Raw genomic sequence first — 22440 nt, 5'->3', positions numbered from 1 at the left:
TGACTGATAGTGAGTGACCCCATTCGATATAGTAGAACTGCTGCCCCATAGGGTTTTCTAGGCCGTCACAGAAGAAACCCTGGTGGTGCTATGATTAAAGCACTCTGGAAGGTCAACAGTTCGACCCCACCAGCACTGTGCTGGAGGAAGAATGTTCTGTCAGTCTACTCCTATAAAGACTGACAGCTTTGGAAACCCTGATGGGCAGTTCTATTGAGCTTATAGGATCACTGGGGGTCAGAATTACCTTGACTTAATTCCAGTGAAGTTTAAGGATCCCACTGTGGTATAAGGGATATACTCGGCTACTTACCAACAGCTTTGGGAGAGAAAAAGATCAGGCTGTAAACTGCTGTAATGATTACACCTAGGAAACCCAGGGGCAATTTTGCTAAATCCAGTGGTGTCACTATGAGCTGAAACCAACATGGTAGCACACAACATGAGTTGAAATCAACTTGACAGTCCCTGATAAATAATGGTCTTTAAGGAGGACTGTGTGATCCACACAGTCAATTGCCTTTGCATAGTCAGGGAAAGACAAGTAAACATGTTTCTGGTATTATCTGCTTTAAACCAAGACCCACCTCACCTCAGCAATGATAACCCTGCCCATGGCCTCTTCTGAGTCAGGCTGGTACTTGAAGTACCACTGTTAATAGCTTTCACTATTACAGTAACACATAAGCCTCCACAGTACAACAAACTGACAGACAAGTGCTAGGTAGGCAACATAGGCATTCAGGAAGTAAGAATAAAGGTAATAATTGATGAGTGCTTCTAGGTACCTGCTATTTAAGTAAGCTGTCTGTATTAACTCATATAAATCATCTTAGGTAGTTCTGTAGGTATTGCTAAGGCAAGGAGAGGTTCAAAAAGCTAGTAAATAGGAGAGGTGTAGTATGAAAAGTGGTCTCGTTCCAGAACTTACCCTTGTAATTGACTAGAGTTGATTGACTCTTCTTTTACTTCCAGATGTTTTAGGACAACATTCTTATCTTTTTATCACAAGAGGAAATATAGAAAGTAAAATTGTTTGCTCAGAGTATCTATCAATACACTTGCAAAACAAAACCCATCACCATCCAGTGGATTCTGACTCCTGGCAACCCTACAGGACAGAGTGGATCTGCTCCCTAGGGTTCCTGAGGCTGTGAGTCACGAGAGCTACTGCCCCATCTTGCTCCCGCAGAGCTGGACTCAAACTACTGCACACACACAGTCTACCACGCCACCAAAGTCCCTTGGAATGCTTATGGAAACCCTCCATCTTCCCACTCTCGGCTTAACGTTATTGATATTAGGGAGGGAAAAAAAGTTAACCAGATTTTTCCTCTCTCGGACTGGAATAGCCTGGCTTGAGCAATATGCTAACTATGAGTAGGGTGGCAACTTAAATGTTTAAATAGGTTGTTATTACTCTTTAGTTATCTTTCAACTTAGTGCTTTTTTTTACAATAGCAAAATAGTTCACAAGGAAGGGCGTTTAAAAATGTAATAGAGTTGAGAAACAGGAACCAATAGTGATTGTTGATTCACGCAGTTCTTAGAAAGGAGTTGTTTGTGTTTCTGTCCGCTCCAGAAGCGTCTTCACAGAGCCCAACCATCATGCCCTATTGTTGACGTTCACTGGCTTCTTTAATTTAGCCACAGGATTCTTCGTGAGTGTATTGAAGACTTGAAATGCCTCTTTTCTTTGATGTTTTGTCAGATGACTTCCCATAAGAAGGTGTCACATTCAAAATGACCTTGATATTGAAAGAATTGCTTGGGAAAGAACAAGGAAGCCCTGAAGCCCAAGAAACAAAGGGGGCTTCAAACAGTTCCCGGGGAAGAACCACCGTATTTCTGTGCCTTTCCCCCCACAGCCTTTTCCACAGCGTTTCTCAATTTAACGGAAGGAAAGAAATGTCTTCATTGTCAGCAACAGCCTGGTGCTGATGCAAGCACACCTCTGCCGGGCTCGCCAGGGGCTGGTGAACAGTGGAGTTTGCTGCTCGCCACTGAGAGACTGTTCGCCTTTCCCTTTCTACGGGGTTTCTTCAGCAGTTTATCAGGTCACACCACCGCCACATTTATGAGTGTTCATCGCCAGCAGTAAAGTCATGAAACGCTGTATAAAGCGAGTCTTTGTTCTTCGATCCGTATGCTGTATGCCAGAATGCCTTGGCAGTGAGAAGTGAGAAAGGACAGATAGCACAATATGACAAAATATCGTGACTCACCCTGATTGGGAATAAGTATATTAAAGTATTAGGCGCATTCATTTGAAAGGCATGTGGAAATTTCAGGCTGAATTGCTTTATCTTAGAAAGAAGAGTTCTGTTAAGGCCCCAAAAAAATCCTTCTGCAGGAGTTAGCCCTCTCGTGGATTAAGCCTCCATGGAAGTCCCTCCGACCATTGGCCACTGCTGTGAGCAGTCTTGTCCATAGTCGAGTGAACTAGAAAGTAGATTGCTACAGATAGAATGAGGCTTAAATGTAACCTCTTAGCATTTGCTTTCCCTTTTGACTCCTTTTTAACGCGTTCTAGTTTTATTACTTTTTACCTTTTGGAATGAGGTTTTTCTGTGTTTTATTATTGCTGGATGATTTTTCTTTCACCATTTTGTATAACTTTATATGAAATCCAAGATGGGTAAAGCTACAGAGACAGCAACTGAATCAAAAGCTGCTTGGGGTTATGACAGGAGGTTGGGGGCCAGAAGAGGCTAATAGCAGTGGGTGCAGAAATGAAGACAGTGCTCCAGGATTGATTGTGGCAGCGATTGCACAACTCTTTGTGGTATCTCTGAACAATTGATTTATATATGTGAATGGTGTCAATGAAATGGTTTAAAAAAGGAAAAAAAGAAATTTTTAAAATCTTTTTATTAGGAGCTCTTACAGGTATTATAACAATCCATAATTCAATTAGATGAAGCATAATTAATTGTACAATAGCTGCCAGCATCATTTTCAAAGCATTGTCCTCCTAAACGCTGATAGTAAGCTCCCCTTTATCCCCTCCCTCCCCCACCCTACTCCCCTGGAAAATATATGTATATATATATACTGTTCACCTACAATTCTGTGGTTTGTTCCCCCCAGTGGGATTATACAGTCATCATTTCTATTGGTTCACCCCCGCTTCCCGTACACTCAGTGAATCATTACTCCCATTACTATTTCTGAAGGGTTTATCTATCTTGGATTTCATGCATCAAACAACCTTAATCATACAAATGAACATACACAGGTCTCACAAGATAAGTGAGGTGAAACTAAGACCATAATAGTAAGGGGAGGAAATATTAAAGAACTAGAAGATATTTATGTGATGAAACAGTGCAATAAAAGAGGAATTCTAAAACATTTTTAAAGACAGTTGTATCTTGAAGTAGAAAATATTACTTTGCATTAGTGGATGATGTAGTTGAAGGGTAGACAAGGGGGGTTCGGGTGGTGTCTTGTCTAAGAGTGACCCATGAATGGAGTATATGTAGAGATACATTTTCCCTCTTCTTAGATCTCAGCCATCTGCCTGTTCTGTTCTGCAGTTAGTGATGACAGTGGAGCTGTACTGTTTCAGTTTGTCCCAATAACAGCTCCTTAGTAGTATTCTTACTGCTCCTGCTGCAAATCAGGTCTCACACACAACATCCTTGAATACATGTTGTGTGGTTGACAGCACAGATTCTGGGAACCAGGCTGCTTTCATTTCCATCCTTGCTCCGGCAATGACTAATTGTAGGACCACATAACCTAATTTAGCTGGACCTCTGCTTCCTCGGCTGTAAACTAGAGATAAGGGTTGTTCATGAGGATGAAATGGCTCAGGGCCATAATGTAAAGTGTTCAGGATAATGCCTGGCACATTCAAAAACCATTATAAATGTTAACCTAGAGACCAAATCCAGCTACTATAAACAAGACAGGAATTTATTGTAAGAATTCCAGAATGGTTTCTGGAACCCCAAAGCAGGACCTCACTGAGCCATTTATCCCTCTGCCCTTCAATTAACACCACATGTGTTTATTAGCCAGGTTGGCACAATAACCTAACTACTTCATTTATTAATGAGGCAATTGTGGTTTTATTTATTTTAATCATTTTATTAGGGGCTCATACAACTCTTATCACAATCCATACACACATCAATTGTGTAAAGCGCATTTGTACATTCATTGCCCTCATTCTGAAAACATTTCCTCTCCGCTTAAGCCCCCGACATTAGGTCCTCATTTGTCCCCCGCCTTCCCCGCTCCCCCCTCCCTCATGAGCCCTTGATAATTTATAAATTGTTATTTTGTCATACCTTGCCCTGTCCGACGTCTCCCTTCACCATCTTTTTGGTTGTCCGTCCCCCAGGGAGGAGGTCACATATAGTTCCTTGTAATCGGTTCCCTCTTTCCTACCCACTCTCCCTCTACCCTCCCTGTATCGCCACTCACACCACTGGTCCTGTAGGGCTCATCCGCCCTGGATTCCCTGGATTTTCAGTTCCTATCTGTAGCAGTGTACATCCTCTGGTCTAGCCAGACTTGCAAGGTAGAATTCGTGTCATGATAGTGGGAGCGGGAAGGAAACATTTAGGAACAAGTGGAAAGTTGTATTTTTCATCGTTGTTACATCGCACCCTGACTGGCTCATCTCCTCCCTGAGACCCCCCTGCAAGGGGATCTCTAGTGGCCTACTAATGGGCTTTGGGTCTCCACTCCACACTCCCCCCATCATTCACTATGGTAAGATTTTTTGGTTCGATGATGCCTTATACCTGATCCCTTCGACACCTCGTGATTGCATAGGCTGGTATGCTTCTTCCATGTGGGCTTTGTTGCTTCTGAGCTTGATGGCCGCTTGATTACCTTCAAGCCTTTAAGACCCCAGATGCTATACTTTCTATACTTTTTGATAGCTGGGCACCATCAACTTTCTTCGCCACATTTGCTTATGCACCCATTTGTCTTCAGTGATCCGTTCGACACCTCATGGGTGTGGGAGACCTGGTAGGGCATGCAGGATCAAGGGGAATGTAACAGGAAGTGCTGAAATCCTGATGGGGACTGAGCATGATAGTGGGACAGGAGGAGAATCAAGGGAAATAGAGGAAAGAGCCGGGAGGCAAAGGGCATTTATAGAGGTCTAGATAAAGACATGTACATATGCCAATATATTTATATGAGGATGGGGAAATAGATCTATGAGCCTACATTTATAGGTTTAGTATTAATGTAGCAGAAGGACATTGGGCCTTCACTCAAGTACTCCCTCAAAGCAAGAATACTTTCTTCTATTAAATTGGCATTCTGTGATGCTCACCTTCCCGACACAACCGCTGAAGACAAAGCGGGTGAATAAGCAAATGTGGTGAAGAAAGCTGATGGTGGCTATCAAAAGATATAGCGTCTGGGGTCTTAAAAGCTTGAAGGTAAACAAGTGGCCATCTAGCTCAGAAGCAACAAAGCCCACAAGGAACAACATATCAGCCCGTCCAATTGTGGTTTTAAAAAATAATGAGAAATAATGTGATAAATCAATAGACTGGAAAAGATACCTTCTCATCAGGATTAATGTATTAGAACTGCTATTACAATTACATTAGCACCCTATCATTCATTTAAAATGCTGACGTGATCTGGATACACTGGGATACCATGGTAACCTATGGTAATCTTCTTAAGCTCTGGGACCCTTAAGGGAGCATGCTTCATCTTTGGGGTGCCTGTGACGTTTACGTGTATATGACTGTATAAGACTTCATAATCATGATTGCTGCTTGCCATTGACTGTGTTCTGACGCCGGCAGCCCTGTGTCCATCTGAGTAGAAATGCGCTATAGAGCTTTCTCGGCTGTGATTTCAGTGACAGCAGATGAGCAGGCCTTTCCTTCTGCAGCATTAGGCGGTGGGCGCTGTAGGTTAGCACACCAATGGCACCACCCAGGGACCTTCGTAGGGTTGGCTGCTGCTGCTGCTGCTGCTGCTACTGCTGCTGGGTGCCATGGCGTCACTTCTGTGTACAACAGCACCAGCACGGTCCCATCCGGTGCCATCCTTACCGGCATTGCTATGTTTGAGCATTAATGGTTTTGCACCAATGTAGTCTTATTTAATCTTCTTATAAAATAGTGAGCCAGACATTCTCATAGTCCTGTTCATAAAAGAGAATCTAAGAAAGGAATCACACAGCCAGAATAACAAGTACAGTAATTAAAGAACTTATTCTGTGCTGCATTGTTCTAAGTGCTTAACCTATATAAGTTAATTAAACCTATCCAGAGCTCTATACATCTATTGGTTTCACAGATGAGGACTGGGGACATGGACTCGGTTGTAGAATTCTCATCTGTGCAGGTGACCTGGCTTCTATTCCTTGCCAAGGCAGCTGGTGTGTTGCTGTGATACTGAAAGATTTTAGTAGAGCTTCTGGACTGGGACAGACTAGGAAGAAGTACCTGGCTATTTACTTCCAAAAATTAGCTAGTGCAAGTCTGATGTTCCGGTCTGTAACCTCTGATGGGGATGATGGGGTGCAGGAGTAGACAGCACTTTGTTCTGTGTGTACGAGTTACTGTGAGTGGTGGCCTGACTTGATGGCCGCTCACAGCAGCATAGATGCAGCTGATGAAGAGATCGGTGTTCCATAGCTGGTAAACTCACGGCAGGATGGAGATCCACATCGCCTCGTTTCAGCACCTCAGGTTTAGTCCACAGTCCTGCCTTCCAAGTGGTCTATCTCAAGTAGGCATGACACACAAGCTAGATCGTTTTTTCATCTCATCATGTACCTTTGTGTAGAAGAAAGATTATTTCATACTGACATCAGGTTGTCAGTTACATAATATATATTCCTGTTAGTTAAAATTATAGAGGATAAGGATTTACACATACCCCTGACAGTTTTGTTGGCACATAATTTACATAGGGATTTACTTTAATAGAGATTGTTTCTGGTAAATTTTTCTTTTCTCTCATATTGAAAAAAGTTATCCCTAACTAACTTTGATCCTTGAAAAAGCCTAACAAGGATAATTCCCAATTTATTATTGCATTGTGTTCCAAAATTTGGTATGAAGTGGTTGTTTGGCATTCAGAATGTTTTTCCATAGAAACATTTTCAGATAGAAATTGGATTCCCAGAGCAGTTCACAATGGTAAATTTGACTCAGAATTGCAAAATCATCACTTCGAGATTTAGTTTTCTGAGCTTGATTGGAAACCTAGACACTTATAAAAGGATTTCGGGAGCAGTGTATTCTCTAAGTAATGTCAACCATGGTAAGGACATGTCACCAAGGTAGAGTTTACCTCTGATCATGTGTTTCTCAGGGGCTTTGTGACTGCCAACTAAGTGTGTCACTTTTACCAGACTTTAGACTAGTCCTGACTAACACTTTGTCCATTAAGGTCAATAAGTGTTTGAAATAAAAAGTAATACACTGACCTGGCCATGGCCTGCCTTAGGAAGGAAAAGCAACGGGGGAGGTGTTAGAAGGTAGCATCGTCACACACATTACCACACACTTATACATTGTGGTTATCTTAGCTTTGTAAACCACTCTGTGAGGCAGGCATTTCCCACATTTAATAGCTGAGAAGACTGAGACTGGAGAGGATGACGTGACGTTGAAAATTAAACAGCTAGTACAAGCTAGAGCCAGTATTTGAAGCCAGGCCTTGGGCATCACACACCGAGAGTTCCTGCTCTTCCGCATGAGTGAGTTTTGTCCTCATTCGATGTGGGAAGTGTTGAGATTATTTAGGAGATCTGGGATACATGGTCACTGGAGTTTTGGTGGCACACTACTTGAAGTAATAAGCAATGTAGTAGTGTTTCAGACTCTGAAATACTTTACATTAAAAACCTGCTGGATGTACCTGTGACTTGTTGAGAAATAGTGATATTAAGGAAAACAATCTAGGTTTTGGCGTTGTACAACATTTGCATAAGAAATCTGCTTTTTAAAATTATGTGACCTTGACTTTAGCCTTGGAGTGCTTAATCTCTTGGAGCCAGTGTTTTTTTTTTTCCTTTCTTTTATTCAACTTATAAAATGAAAATAAGACTAACATTACGAAGTTCGTATGAAGAGACAATAAGATCTACGTGTAGAATACCCAGCACTGCTTCTAGCAAATAAGTTAGGAACTTTTGCTCTCCTTCCCCACCCCATGAGCCTACTGTTGCCTATCAAAGACAGCTTTGAGTAGAGTAACAGTCTGTTTTATGGGAGGTTGCTGTGAGTGGGAGTTCAATCACTTAACAGCTAAAACTACAGTCTTGTTAAACATTTTTGTAGTATAGACAGTCTTCTGACTTTGATTTTAAAGAAACTTGCTGTAGACTTAGAGAAGAACAAGATAAAAGAAAGTTTTGGGGGTTCTTTTGTTTTTTGTTTTTTTTTTAAAATCATTTTACTGGGGCTCATACAACTTTTATCTCAATCCATCCGTCCATCATGTCAAGCACATTTAAGAAGTATTTTATTTTTATTTTTTAATCATTTTATTAGGGGCTCACACAACTCTATCACAATCCACACAATACATACATCAATTGTGTAAAGCATGTTTGTACATTCATTACCCTCATCATTCTCAAAACATTTGCTCTCCACTTAAGCCCCTGGCATCAGTGCCTCATTTTCCCCCCTCCCCGTGCCCCTCTCCCTTATGAACCCTTGATAATTCATAAATTATTGTTTTGTCATATCTTGCACTGTCCGACGTCTCCCTTTACCCTCTTTTCTGTTATCTGTCCACCAGGGAGGAGGTTATATGTAGATCCTTGTAATCGATTCCCCCTTTCCAACCCACCCTCCTTCAACCCTCCCGGTATCACCACTCTCACCACTAGTCCTGAAGGGATCATCTGCCCTGGATTCCCTGTTTCTAGTTCCTATCTGTACCAGTGTACATCCTCTGGTCTAGCCAGATTTGTAAGGTAGAATTGGGATCATGATAGTTTGGGGAGGAAGCATTTAGGAACTAGAGGAAAAGTTGTATGTTTCATCATTGCTACATTGCACCCTGACTGGCTTGTCTCCTCCCCGCAACCCTTCTGTAAGGGGATGTCAAATTGCCTACAAATGGGCTTTGGGTCGCCACTCTGCACTCCCCTTCATTCACAATGATATGATTTTTTGTTCTGATGATGCCTGATACCTGAGCCTTTCGGCATCTCATGATCATGCAGGCTGGTGTGCTTCTTCCATGTGGGCTTTGTTGCTTCTGAACTAGATGGCCACTTGTTTACCTCCAATCCTTTAAGACCCCAGATGCTATATCTTTTGATAGCTGGGCTTTCTTCACCACATTTGTTTATATACCCCTTTGTCTTCAGTGATCCATGTCGGGAAGATGAGCATCATTGAATGCCAGTTTAATTGAACAAAGTATTCTTGCATCGAGGGAGTAGTTGAGTGGAGGCCCAATGTCCATCTGCTACCTTAATACTAAACCTATAAATATATGCACACAGATCTATTCCCCAACCTCATATATAAATATATTTACATATGTACATGCCTTTATTTAGACCTCTATATATGCCCTTTCCTCCATTTAAGAAGTATTTTAAAAGGCAATGTTAAACCATGGTACTAGAACAGATAAGGTCAATGGATAACTAAATTATTGAAATACATTCTGGAGATGATGGCTGAAATGTATTAGACAAACAAACAGAAAAGGATTAAAATGAGAAGAACTTCAGTCATTGACTTATTTTTGTTAATGGCCTTGGACGGGTTTTCCCACTCGGATGGTGTGCTCCTTGGTATATCTTCACCCAGTCACAGCAAAAACAATAAAAAAGCCAGTCACAAAACGACAAGAATGTGTGAGTGCCCTTATATAAACAGACAAGAACAAGCACGTGTGTAAACAACGTATTAGTGGTGGCGTGGCGGCTAAGCACTTGGCAGCAAGGAGCTCTGGTGGCCCAGTGGCTGAGTGCATATTTTTTGTGGCAAGCTTGATCGTCTTTATTCCTAGGTATTTAGAAAAGGTCCAAAGCATATAGGAACACAGTTACTATATTTTTGGTGAATGTTTTTCTGGCCCCCCCCCTTTTAAAACCATTTTATTGGGGGCTTGTACATGTCTTATCACAATCCATCCATCCATTGTGTCAGACACTTTTGTACATTTGTTGCCATCATCATTTTCAAAACATTTTCTTATAAATTATTATTTTGTCCTGTCTTACACTGTCCGATGTCTCCCTTGGTGAATATTTTTCATCGTCACAGCTTACCAAAGTTTGAAATGTAGTTTGCATGGACTCGTCACTAAAGTGGCACAGCCGTTGCAGTTGGAGTTGCGTTGGGAAGCAGTGCCTGAATGAATCCCTCGGTTTGTGGAATGTAAAAACGGCTTTGTGGAGATATAATTTACATACAAGAATAAACCCCAAAGTACTGCTACAACATCATAGACACCTTGGTTAAACGAAATGATCAAACTGTGAAGCTGGGGAGCCAATAATGATGAGCACAAAACTGAAGAAAATGTTCTGAAACATGATGATGATGGTAGCAACCCTTCTTGAGATGGCGGAACTAGTGTATGATTTGTGAGTTAGAGGCCAGTGAAACTGTTGGGGGAAATGTAAGGCTATTGTTTCTCAGCATACCCTCCATGCAGGTCTCTTCGCTTCTGAAGATAGTATTCTCTCTCTAACCCTTCCCTGATGAATTCGGTGCTCTTTGATTTATTTATAACATGTCTGAGCATCCCCTAGTAACTCAGCTTGTGCCTCTTTTCAATGTTCTTTGAGTGTGGAGAACCAGAGGAAGCCCGAGGGGGATGATCCGTGCTGCAGAGGGTAGGGCAGGGAGGGTTCCCAGTGACACTCTCTTAGGACAGCCCCTGCTGCCCTTGAGGAATGAGCAGGTGCGTCGTCATGGTTGCAAAAATTCCACAGTACAACTTTCCTGACTTTTTCCCTCACTGTGCCATGTTCCGTTGTTTGTTTGTTTTTAACTTCTTCATAATAAGTATCATCCTATGTCCTTTGGGAACATCTATCTAACTTACCTCTTTAGAATTTCAAAACAGTCACTTTTAAGTCCCTTCTGCACTGACCTCTCTTCCTTGAATAGAACTGGCCTGGCAGATCCCTTCAGAAGCACTACTTTGATTGAATTTCTTTCTTTTTTAAGGCCTCATAAACGAGATCAAAACAAGGGTATTACTGAGAGAACGTTGCAGCTGTCCACTGGTCTCAGAGACGTGTTTAAATGCGGTTTGTTAGAGATCTGTTCATGTATACGCTGGAATCCCAGTAGCAATCCTTTTTGACTCAGCCTTGAACATCGGACTTTTCATACTGTACAGTTATGAAATCATCTCCACAATCAAGACAATGATTATATCCCAAACGTTTCCTTCTGCACCCTGGTAATCCATTTCCTCCCACCCTCAGGTAGCCAGCAGTCTGCCTTTTGCCATGACTAGTTTGCTTATTCCAGAATTTCATGTGAATATAATCTTACAGTATGTTCTTGCTTTTCTCTCAGTGTCTTGCAATATGCCCTGTCCTTTTGGGGGGCTGGGGGTGCTGGCTCTTTCACACAGTGCTATTGAGGTTCACCCATGTTGCGTGTATGGGTAGTTCTTTCTGTTGTTAGCAGTTTTCCATAATTCCTTTATCTGTTCACCTGCTGCTAGACCTTTTGGGTTGACTCTAATTTTGAGGTTCCGTAAATAAGGTGTTATGAAAATTAGGTTGGGCGTTTTTGTGTGGACGTGTATATGCTTTCATTTCTCTGGTGGAGAGCTAGGGTGGAGTGGCTGGATGAAATGGTAGGTCTTAAGGTTGACTTTGTAAGAAATTGCCAGACTGTTTCCAAAGCAGTTTTACTGTTTCACATTCTCACCAGTAAGGTCTCAGAATCCAAGTTCCAAGCACCTGTGCGTTGGTTTTCTATGGCGGACGAGACTGAGCATCTTACCATGTGCTGCTTGGATATTGGGTATCTTATCTTCTTTTGTGAAATGAATGTTCAGATCTGTTGCCCAGTGTTTAATTTAGTTGTTTATCCTCTTTTTAACCCATTAAGAAATTCTTTAGCTCTTGAACATCTGTCCTTTATAGGATATATGTTTTGCAAATATTTTCTTTTTCTTTTTCCATACCAACTGTTTTTTGGAGGTGAGGAATAAGTGTGGTTTAAGTTGGTTTTTTGGTTTGTTTTTTTGCTTAAGAATTTTTATTCATTTTTCTTTTTAGTATGTAAATTTAAGTCAGCATCAAACCTACAGTTTTTCTTCCAGAGTGTGTTAGTCAAATCTTTGATTAAGCATGAGTAACCAGATCAATTTGAGAATTTAAAATTCTTCAATTTTTTTCAATAGCTGTTATCTTGAAGTAAACCTTTTAACTTGCATGTAACAATGCTACATTTTGATCTTTCACACTATTCTGATAGGTTGTGTTGTGCTAAATTTATATTTATTTAAAATTCATGCAGGCAGCTAGTCCCTAAAGATTTACAGTGATGGATTTCTCTACCTAAAAAGAATCCGTTCTCTTCTAAACTGTCCTCTTTGTCAACCCACATTGCCATTTGCTGCCTTTATTGCCCTCTCCTCTGTCTCTTTTTTTGTGTGTGTGTATAACAAAGAGATTTATATACAAGAGCAATTGAACATTGAGAAAACATCCCAGTCCAGATCAAGTCCCTAGGTCCGATATTAGCCCATATGTCCGATACCAATCTATAAAGTCCTCTTCAGACTCATGAAACACATGCAATGACGCCGAATGTAAGAGATCACAGGCCAGTGGGTAGAACATCTTTGGATCCAGTGACATTAGAAACATCTCAGCACTGGCAGGGGTCTCTGTATGGCTTCTCCAGCACCTAGGGCTGCACCAGGGTGGGTCGGTGTGTCCTGTCAACCGCTATGTCTCCCAGGGAGTGAAGAGAGAGTCTCCCACCTCCAAGGAAGAAGTACCGGAATTCCCAGAATCCTTAGGGGAAGGCTATGCCCACACAGAAGCCTCATTGGCTATGACCTGATTGATAGGCTAGATTCCCCCCCTACATGCTTCATCCTTAAATTGATAATTACATAACTACCATACACACCAAGAGAATAATAATGGAAAGAGTAGTATTTATAGAAAGCTTACTAGCCATTGTGGTCTAGTGGGTTACACATTTCGCTCTTTGAAACCCCTAGCTCCTTCGAGGGAGAAAGAGAAGGCTTTCTACTTCATAAAGGTTCAGTCTTGGAAACTCACGGGGCAGTTCTACTCTGTTCTGTGGGGTTGCTATGAGTCAGAATTGATGCCATGGCAGTTTTGGTTTTTTTTAAACTATATTATGAAGGAGTCCACGTGGTGCAATGGTTAAGAGCTTGTCTGCTAACTAAAATGCTGGTTCAAACACGGAGTGGAGTGATGGTAGATTACATAAAGATCGCTGTTAGGTGGCCTGGGGTTGCCTTTTGACGCATAGTGACCCCATATAGCATTATTCTGCCTCATGGGAACTTACTCATGAAATTTTCTAAACTGTAATCTTTTTTTTTAATATCAAATTTTTAATAAAACTTAGGGGAACAATCTTCTCAAAGCACTGAAGTGTTGCAGCAAGATTATAGGAATGTTGCCCCACATAAAACAATAGTATTTCGATGGATCAAACGTTTTTTTCTTGCCAAGCAACAAAATGCCTTTCGTTGTATTGTTGTTATTATTATTTTAATCATTGTATTGGGGGCTCATACAATTCTTATCACATTCCATACATACATCCACTGTGTCAAGCACATATGTACATTTGTTGCCATCATCATCCTCAAAATCCCCTCTCTCTTAACTGCAGTTCATATCTGAGAAGGAAAAGTACCATTTGTAGTTATGAAGAAGTAATCGTCAGTAAAGGAAATACTTGCTGGAGTTCCTATTTGACAAGCGATGACCTGCTCCCTGCCTTCTTTTCTGCAAGTCTTAACCCTGCTGGGTTTTTGGCAGACACTGTTTACTCTTCCCACTGCCCCAGGAGGGGCCTGTTTAGCCTCCTGCATCACTGGCCACATTGCAGCTTAGTGCTGATGCAGCACCCTCATTGTCTGGCACAGTGTAGGAGGTCGCAAGAAACACTGCCTGATTGTTCAGCAGCAGTGGATTTGTATTACTGGCAGCTTGATTACTGTCTCTGCAGGCTGAGAGAACTTGATGTGGACGTTGAAGTATGAAGTGGTCATAGAATCTAGGGAGTCATTGATACATTATGATTTCTTTCACACGATTTAGCAGAACGGACTGTTGGGCGCAGCTCTAGATTAGCAATCCGAACGCTTACTGCTCTGAAGGCTCTGCATTTCCCGGCTGTGAGCTCTTGGGCAGACTCCTTTAGAGCTTCATACCATCTCCATTCCCTAGAAGTCCTGTGGGTATAACTGAGCCGATAGATCCAAGGGCCTGGGAACCAGGACTGGGAATTGTCAGCTAGCAAATTCTTACCTCGCTTTGTTCTCCTTCCAGTTTCGCCCCCATCTGGGTGATTGTGCTTTGTCTCAGTCTTGTCTGTCTGCTGCTGAAGACTTAATACATGTGTCTGTACATTTTAAAATTTTAATCAGCTGAACAATTGCAAGCCTACTACAATTGACATATGCCCTTCACCTGGATTCATCAGTAATTTTCATTCATTTTTAGTATCTCACCTTTAGTATCTCACCTCTTAAATGTAACCTAAAGAAAAATGGTAACACTGAGTTTCTGTATGTCCTTCCCCAAGCTTTCTCTCCTGTTAACATCTTATGTACCTTAGTACCATTTTCCAGAACTACTAATTGTTCACTCGGGAATATTGATCTGGTGCTGTGAACTAGTCCACCAGCCTTATTTGATTCCTCATGGAGTTCCCATGAATATCCCTTTGGAGCCCAGCAGCAGGCCAGGACCCTGTAGTGTAGTTAGTTGTCTTGTCTCCTTAGTCTTCTCCAGTCTGTCAGTGCTGTGATCCTGCGTCATCTTTCCTGGACTTGACCCTATCTAAACAGATTGGTTGGTTATTTTGTACAGTGCCCTCGGTTTGCTTCTTGCTCAGGATTCAATCCAGGTTATACACTTTGAGCAAGAATACCACATATGTGACGCTTGCCCTTTTTAAGATAATTTTATTTATTTATTTATTTACATCTGGACTGTCTTTTTATTTTAAAAAATCATTTTATTGGGGGATCTTACAGCACATTTGTACATATGTTACCATCATCATTTCCAAAACATTTTCTTTCTACTTGAGCCCTTGGTATCAGCTCTTCTTTTTCCCCCACCCTCCCCACCCCTCCCACCCTCTTGAGCCCTTGATAATTTATAATTTTTGTTTTGTTTTCATATTTCACACTGTCCGCTGTCTCCCTTCACCCACATTTCTGTTGTTCATACCCCTGATGGGGGAAGTTATATGCATTGATCATTGCAGTCAGTTTCCCACACACCCCCCCCCTACCTTCACCCTGTCCTCATGGTATCGCTACTCTCATTATTGGTCCTGAAGGTTTTATCTGTTCTGGGTTTCACGTGTTGAGAGCATCTGTTCCAGTGGACATGCTGTGGTCTAGCCAGATTTGTAAGGTAGAACTGGGGTCCTGATAGTGGGGGAGGAAGCATTAAGGGATTAGAGCAGGCATCCTCAAACTACGGCCTGCGGGCCACATGCGGTCCACCGAGGACATTTATCAGGCCCGCTGGGTGTTTTTGCCCTGCTTGTTTTTTCACTTCAAAATAAGATACGTGCAGTGTGCATAGGAATTTGTTCATAGTTTTTTTTAAAAACTATAGTCCGGCCCTCCAACGGGTCTGAGGGACAGTGAACTGGCCCCTGTTTAAAAAGTTTGAGGACCCCTGGATTAGAGGAATATTGTGTGTTTTGTTGGTGCTATACTCCGCCCTGGCGGCTCGTCCCTTCCTTGTGACCCTTCTGTGAGGGGATGTACAATTGTCCAAAGATGGGCTTTGGGTCTGCATTCCGACCCCTCTCATTCATATTGAAATAGTTGTTTGTTTTGGATCTTCTGCTGCCTGATACTGGTTTTTGTCCACATCTCATGATCACATGGGTTGGTGTGCTTCTTCCATGTGGGTTTTGTTGCTTCTCTGCTAGAGAGCTGCTTGTTTACCTTCAAACCTTTTAAGACTCCAGACACTATCATCTGCCTTGGATTCCCTGTGTTTCCGGTTCCTATCTGTACCAGTGTACATCCTCTGGTCTAGCCAGACTTGCAAGCTACCTTAATACTTAACATATAAATATATGTACATAAATCTTTGTTTCTATCATAATATATTAATGGCTATGTTTATATCTCTATCAATGTCTTTTGCCTCCTAGTTCTTTTCTTTATTTCCTTTTACTTTCCTCCTGTCTCATTATCATGTTTGGCCATCATTCCTCTCAGCTACATTGCATTTGATCGAACCCTACCATGCATTCTATGCCCTCTTCACTATTGATTTTAGATCTCTTATTGTTCCCTTGTCCCTGGGCTTGTGGCTCCCTCCCCCTTCCCTTTCCCCACTCTCCCTCCTTCCCCCTGTTTCCCCCCCTCCAATCACTCGTCCCACTGTTTGCTCCTCTCCCTTTGTCCTTCTTGATGCAGCATCTAAGGGAGGTGCATGATGCGGGTATGTCTTGTGGCTGGTGATGATAATCATAATTACTTAGCTAAGGTGGTGCCTTCCTGGTTTCTTCACTGTCAAGTTACAGCTTTCCTCTGGTTATCAATAATTAACTTGAGGAGACATAAAATACCCAATGTCGCCAAGTTAATTCCTATTCTTCACAACCAGATAGGGTCCCCCAGGTGAAGTCTTTAGGGGAGCAGACAACTTCATGTTTCTCCTTTGGAATGGTAGGTGGGTTTGAACTGCTGACTTTGTGGTTAGCAGCCCATTGCCTAACCCACAGAGACTATGAAGATACTCCCGTTTCTTGTCACATTTTTGTCTAATGGTGATTTTCTATTCTTACTGTTTCATTTTTTTCTTTTTTAATTGGATGTTTTGTAACAAGCACTGCCCTTCATTCCCATTTATCCATTTATTCATATGACCATGAACTCATGACACTGAGAGAAGTGTTGTTATTCAGCCCTCAAATTGCTTCTGACTCTCAGCGACCCCGTGTGTGCAGAATAAAATCACTCTGTAATGTTCTCAGAGCTTTGACTTTTCTGAAGCAGATCACTAGGCTTGTCTTGCGAGGCACCTGTTGGTGAGTTTGAACGACCAATCTTTCAAGACCTTAACCATTTGCACCATTAGAAAATTGTGACTCCTCCCATCCCTCCCATGCCTACTATCCTGTTCCTTGTCCCACATTATTCCAGTCCTCCAAGGAATATTCTGTGTACCACAATAACATGTGAGACATTTAACTTTAGCATTAGTTCATATTCAGCTGCCCTAACTACCTCCCATAGTATCTTATTTATACTGTGGGTATATTGTGATCCACAGTTCAAGGTCTGTATGTTAATCTGGCTCCCATCTCCCTTACTTTAACCTAAGCCAGCTCTCCAGCTCTGTTGTGTTCGGTTGTCCTTCCAGATACTGACATCTTGAGCAGTCCAGACGGATTTGCTGAGGTTCCCTGCATTGGGGTTTGTTTCTTTCTCCCAGGGCAGCTGAGGTTCTGCATCTCTGGCTGGAGTAGCCCAGGCATTTGAACCGTCAATATGAATCCGTGCTTCATGTCTAAGGGCATCTGACATCAGTTTGTCCCATCACAGATGGTGTTTATCACTTGGTTAAGGTGATGTTTGCCCGACTTCTTCCCATTTTGCCTAGTTGTCGTAGGATCCATTGGCATGTCTTGCAAGAATCAATGATTGCTCATCACCTGTCTCTGAGTGGGTGTGCAGACTGGGGCACAGAAACCGTTCTCAGCTCACCAGGTCGGTGGGTGAGGGCGTGAGAACAGACTGCTGTTTGGCAGACTGGTGGGCAGGGGGCATGGTGGGAACACACTCCTGCTGGTCTGATGGGCAGGGTGTGTGTGGCGGATGGGTGAGTGGGATGAGAAGGCATGCATATTTGGTCTCTGGGTATCTGGAGTTAGGGGTTTCTGCTGCCAATGTTCAGGAAGTGGGGAACGTGCTCCTCTGGTCACCAGGTATGGGTGCTTGGAGGGAGCTGGCACCTAAGTACAGACTCACTCACCAACAGTGATACCTGACCTTGAGCAAGAGTAGTGCACCCAAAGGAAAATAGCTGTCGGGAGAATGTTAGCGGGAGCTCCCTTTCCCCCCTCCCCCCCTTACTGGGTTCAGGCTGCCCTTTCCTCCTTGCACTTGGTTGGGACCAAATCTCAATTTCCCTGCTCTGTGGGTGCCAGGATTCCTGGAGCTGCCCTCCTTTCTCCTATACTTTTCATCAGATCCACATCACATGGGTGTGTCCTCTATGTAAGGTCAAGATGCCTTGATGATACCATTGGTTTAGTTGGTGTGTTGAACTTGCCCAGGCTTGATGAAAGGAGTTAATTGGTGTCTAGCTAAGCCATTGAAGACACACCTGGTTTCTTCTCTGTTAGAAGCCTTAAGAAAAATGTGTAGGAACTTCAGTTGCAAGTTTTAGCATTATTGAGGGTGTTTTGGCTTCAGTGAGAGGGTGATTTTCCCCCCTCAGTGCAAGTGGTTATCCTGTTTGATTAAGCGAAGAATGAGTTGGAGGAAAAGCATGCAGTAACTGACAATACTGGTGCATAACAATGATTTTTTTCTTTAAGTTACTCTTTGCAACATGATGTTCGTGTGTGTGCGCGCGTGTGTTAGTCATTTCATATAGAATGCTTTCAAGTTATTCTAATACCCACTAAATACTAACACTGTAGTCACGAAGCTAAGAGTGAAAGATAGGTGAATGGGTATACAAATGTTAAGGAAAGCAGGAATATATTTAGGAGAAGCTTAAGGGGCCTACAAAGTGGAGCCCAGAGTATAGTAAATCTTGCAGTTGTGTGCATGTATTCATTCACTCATTGGGTCATTCATTCCTGTTTTGAGCTGGGAGAACACGGATGATTGATTAAATAGCCAATAATTTTAAAACATAAAGGAATATACAGGGGGCTGTTGAAGAAGCACAAAGCCCCTCCACATTTGGATTTAAGGCATGATTAAGCTTGTGTACGTGTTGCTAGGCAAGAGGAATTTTTGAAGATGGTGTCCAAATCCCAAACCATTGGCATCACTGTTTCATATCTTGTAAACATGTAGCAGGGTAGTGGTAAAACATTAAGCCATGGGAGATGCTTTGGGGTAGTTGCTCCAAATACAGCACGGCCATGCTTCCCTTTGTGGTCGTGGGATGTGCCTTCTTCAAACAGGAGCTTGTAGTTCCAGTTTTTCTGACATGAAGCTCCTGGGGGGGAAAAAAGTAGTAATCCAAACAAGAAACCTTTCACTGCCTGACTTGTTTCATACTTTATCATTTCCTGGAAAACTGGTCACAACAAAATAAAACTCCACAATAGGAAATTGTCAAAAATAGGAAAGGCTTCCGAGAGACTTGAAAATATTCAGAAAGTTGGGCTTATCGATGGAAGACTAGTCAGATTCGGTCTTTGTTATTGTCGTTCTTTTGTTCCAGCAAACACATCCGTCTTCTAGAGGCGGTAACTCTGGTCTGTTCATGCATACTTCACATTCTTCGTTGGTGACTGTCAGAACAAACTTGATTAATGGCAGATTTAGGAGAAAGTGAAGTGACTTGCGCACATCTTAAAGAAATCAGTAAGATCCTATGTCTAGTCAAATGCTGCTCCTAGAAGTGGCTCTAACAGAGAGCGTAGGTACGGTTGTTGGTGCAGCTTAGACTGTGGAAGATTGGGGTCTGCTTCTGCTCTTTAACCTTGTGAACAAGTCTTCTGTATGGAACCTACAAAGATTAAACCTTCTGTAAGTCTCTGTTTCTTCATCTTTACATTGCGAGAAAATACTGTTCATAAGGCTTTTTTAGGTTTGCATTTTATAGCAGTTTTATTGACATGTCTTACACAATCTGATATACATTCACATGCAGTTGTTGTTCAATCCCATTGGGTGGGGTTATACAATCATCAATACTATCAACTCCTCCCCATTCCCCCCCCCTTTCCATACCCTCAGGGAACTATTACTTTTATTGCTGTTTCTGCAGGGTTATCTATCTTGATTTTCATGTACCAAACACTCAAATATGCAAATCTAACATGATAGGAGGCAAAACATCAGCGCATAGGTCATTTTTGAGGAAGGAATAAAAGGATATGTGTCTTCACTTAGCAGTGTGTCTAATGAGTCCTCCATCTGGGGCTTAGAAGAAAACCGCTCCCGCTGCGCCGGGTCTGTGTTCTGCGTCTTTTCTTCTCCGCTGGGTGTCTCAGGCTCTTCGTTCTTCTGAGGAGTGAGTTGCATTGAAGATGGCCAGTCCTCTCACAGCCGCTTTGTGGGCAGCATCTAAAATCTGATGCTTTCCCTAGGGCAAAATTAATGCCTTCCTAATAGCCCAAAGTAGTAGATAGATGAGCAAGCTGAAGTTGAGAGGATTTTTAAAAGCTTCTGCTTTTTATATTCCTTCTCCTTGTTATTTTTTCAAAAACAGTGCCTTTGAAGATGAGACCGTGAAACTTCGGCAGCAAAAACTTGATAATCAGGTGAGCAGAGTCTCTCTCCCCCTCTGAAATGACTGGACAGCGGTAATGATATGATATTGACAGTCGAGCCTCTGAAGCCTTGCAGGTCCAGGGGAAAAAGACGGGAAAGCAAAAGGCCTGATGTTTTGCTCCTTAAGCATTGCCTGGACCTAGTATTTGCTTACTAAGCCAAGGCTTGGGCAGTAGCCTTGGATTTATAGATAAAACTAGCTTAAAACTAGCCTTGGGTTTATAATCACTGAAAATTCCTTGGTACTATGATTAAGAATTGGAAGAATGTTAATATCACATTTCTATGTAGTAATTTAGTTCTGCTGCCTTAACTACCTTACTACACTGTAATTTCATCAAACTACAAAATGCAGATCTGAACATGCTACTTAAAGACCTCCATTGCCTACGGAATGATTTTCTTGATAACACCTTTCCCAGTTTTCAGTTACACTTTCATTTCTTACCATTTCTGGATTTGTGTTTGTCCTCTTCCCTAGACTAAGCACCATGAGAACAAGAACCAGTTCTGTTTCTGATGAGCATTATACCAGAAGTTCCTAGCCTGGGGCAGGCACATAAGATAGCCCTTCATTAACTGTCTGGGTGAACTATTTCTTGGTGTGAACACACTGTGACCTCCGTGACCTGGCAGTTTACCAGCACAAACTACTTTCCAGCACTGTATCACATGGATAATCCCTAATCCAGGGGACTGTCAGGGCGCCCTCTCCATGGCTGTGGTGCCATTGACCAAAAGTGTAGATGCCATAGGTTAATACAAGTATCTCAAAAGCCTTGCTTCCTTCGTGTTGTTGGTAGAGTTCATAGACATCTAACCTAGGAAGTTGCTTCAAAACTGGAATTGTTTAAAACCAGGAAAGACCCCAATCCCAACTATGTGGAGAGTGCCTCCTCTCTGCAGAAGAATTCACTTCAGAGGACAGCACTGAAGCTGCAGCTCAGGGAGAGGGACATGTCTGATCAGAGCACACGGGAGCAAATGAAGGGGGAGGAAGAGAGAGTAGAGCACATCCTAGCCCACCAAGCCTTGAGGACAATATTCTTGTTCAGATCAGCCAGTGTACAGACAGGATCATAGGACCGACCCCAGCATGAGTGAGACATGATGCCCCTTACTGACCCATAGCGCTACAGGGGACAAACACTGGCGACACAGTGTGTGAATTGTGCCCGATCTGACCCCACCACACCTAGGTAAAACACTTAAGGGTGTGCAACAGAATAGCAAGGGATGCAAAGCCCCCGGAGAATACCAAAAATAAGCTGTGGGGCAGGGCGTGGTACCCCATTAGACTCTACAGGAAAACACTCCTAAAGGTCAACAAACAGACCTTGAACTATTTATAGACTTTTTTGTTGTTATTGTGTTCTCTTTTGTTGCTGTGTTTTACTCTGTCTTGTTTTTGGCATATTATTGTCTCTGCATGTCTACCTAGATAAGATAGGATGGATAAACAATCCGGAGGAGAAAATGGGATCAACAGTTGGAGTGGGGGCAGCATGGGAGATGAGGAGGTAGGGAGGAAAGGAAGTGGGTGTTAAACCCAGGGACAAGGGAACAACAAGTGATCTAAAATTGATCACAAGGAGGGTGTAGGAGGCTTGGTAGGGCTTGATCAAGGACAATGTAACCTAGAGGGAATTACTGAAACCCAGGTGAAGGCTGAGCATGAGAGTGGGACAAAAGAAAAGTAAAAGGAAATAGAGGAAAGAACTAGGAGCAAAGGGCATTTATGGAGGTCTAAATACAGGCAGGTACATATGTATATATATTTATATATGA

General features: G+C 42.4%; 1 protein-coding gene across 1 annotated transcript in view; it reads left to right on the top strand.

Moving 5' to 3' along the window:
* Positions 1-22440, top strand: part of TULP3 (TUB like protein 3) — a 70964-nt gene that overhangs the window by 16837 nt on the left and 31687 nt on the right. The window contains exon 2 of the mRNA XM_045295953.1: positions 20591-20642. Coding sequence (XP_045151888.1) covers positions 20591-20642 — 52 coding nt within the window. The remainder of the gene's footprint in view (positions 1-20590; positions 20643-22440) is intronic.

Source organism: Echinops telfairi, unplaced genomic scaffold (assembly GCF_000313985.2).
Source record: "Echinops telfairi isolate 266 unplaced genomic scaffold, ASM31398v2 ScPeMD7_6273;HRSCAF=7185, whole genome shotgun sequence".
Lineage (NCBI taxonomy): Eukaryota > Metazoa > Chordata > Mammalia > Afrosoricida > Tenrecidae > Echinops > Echinops telfairi.
This window is presented reverse-complemented; position numbering and strand designations above follow the sequence as displayed.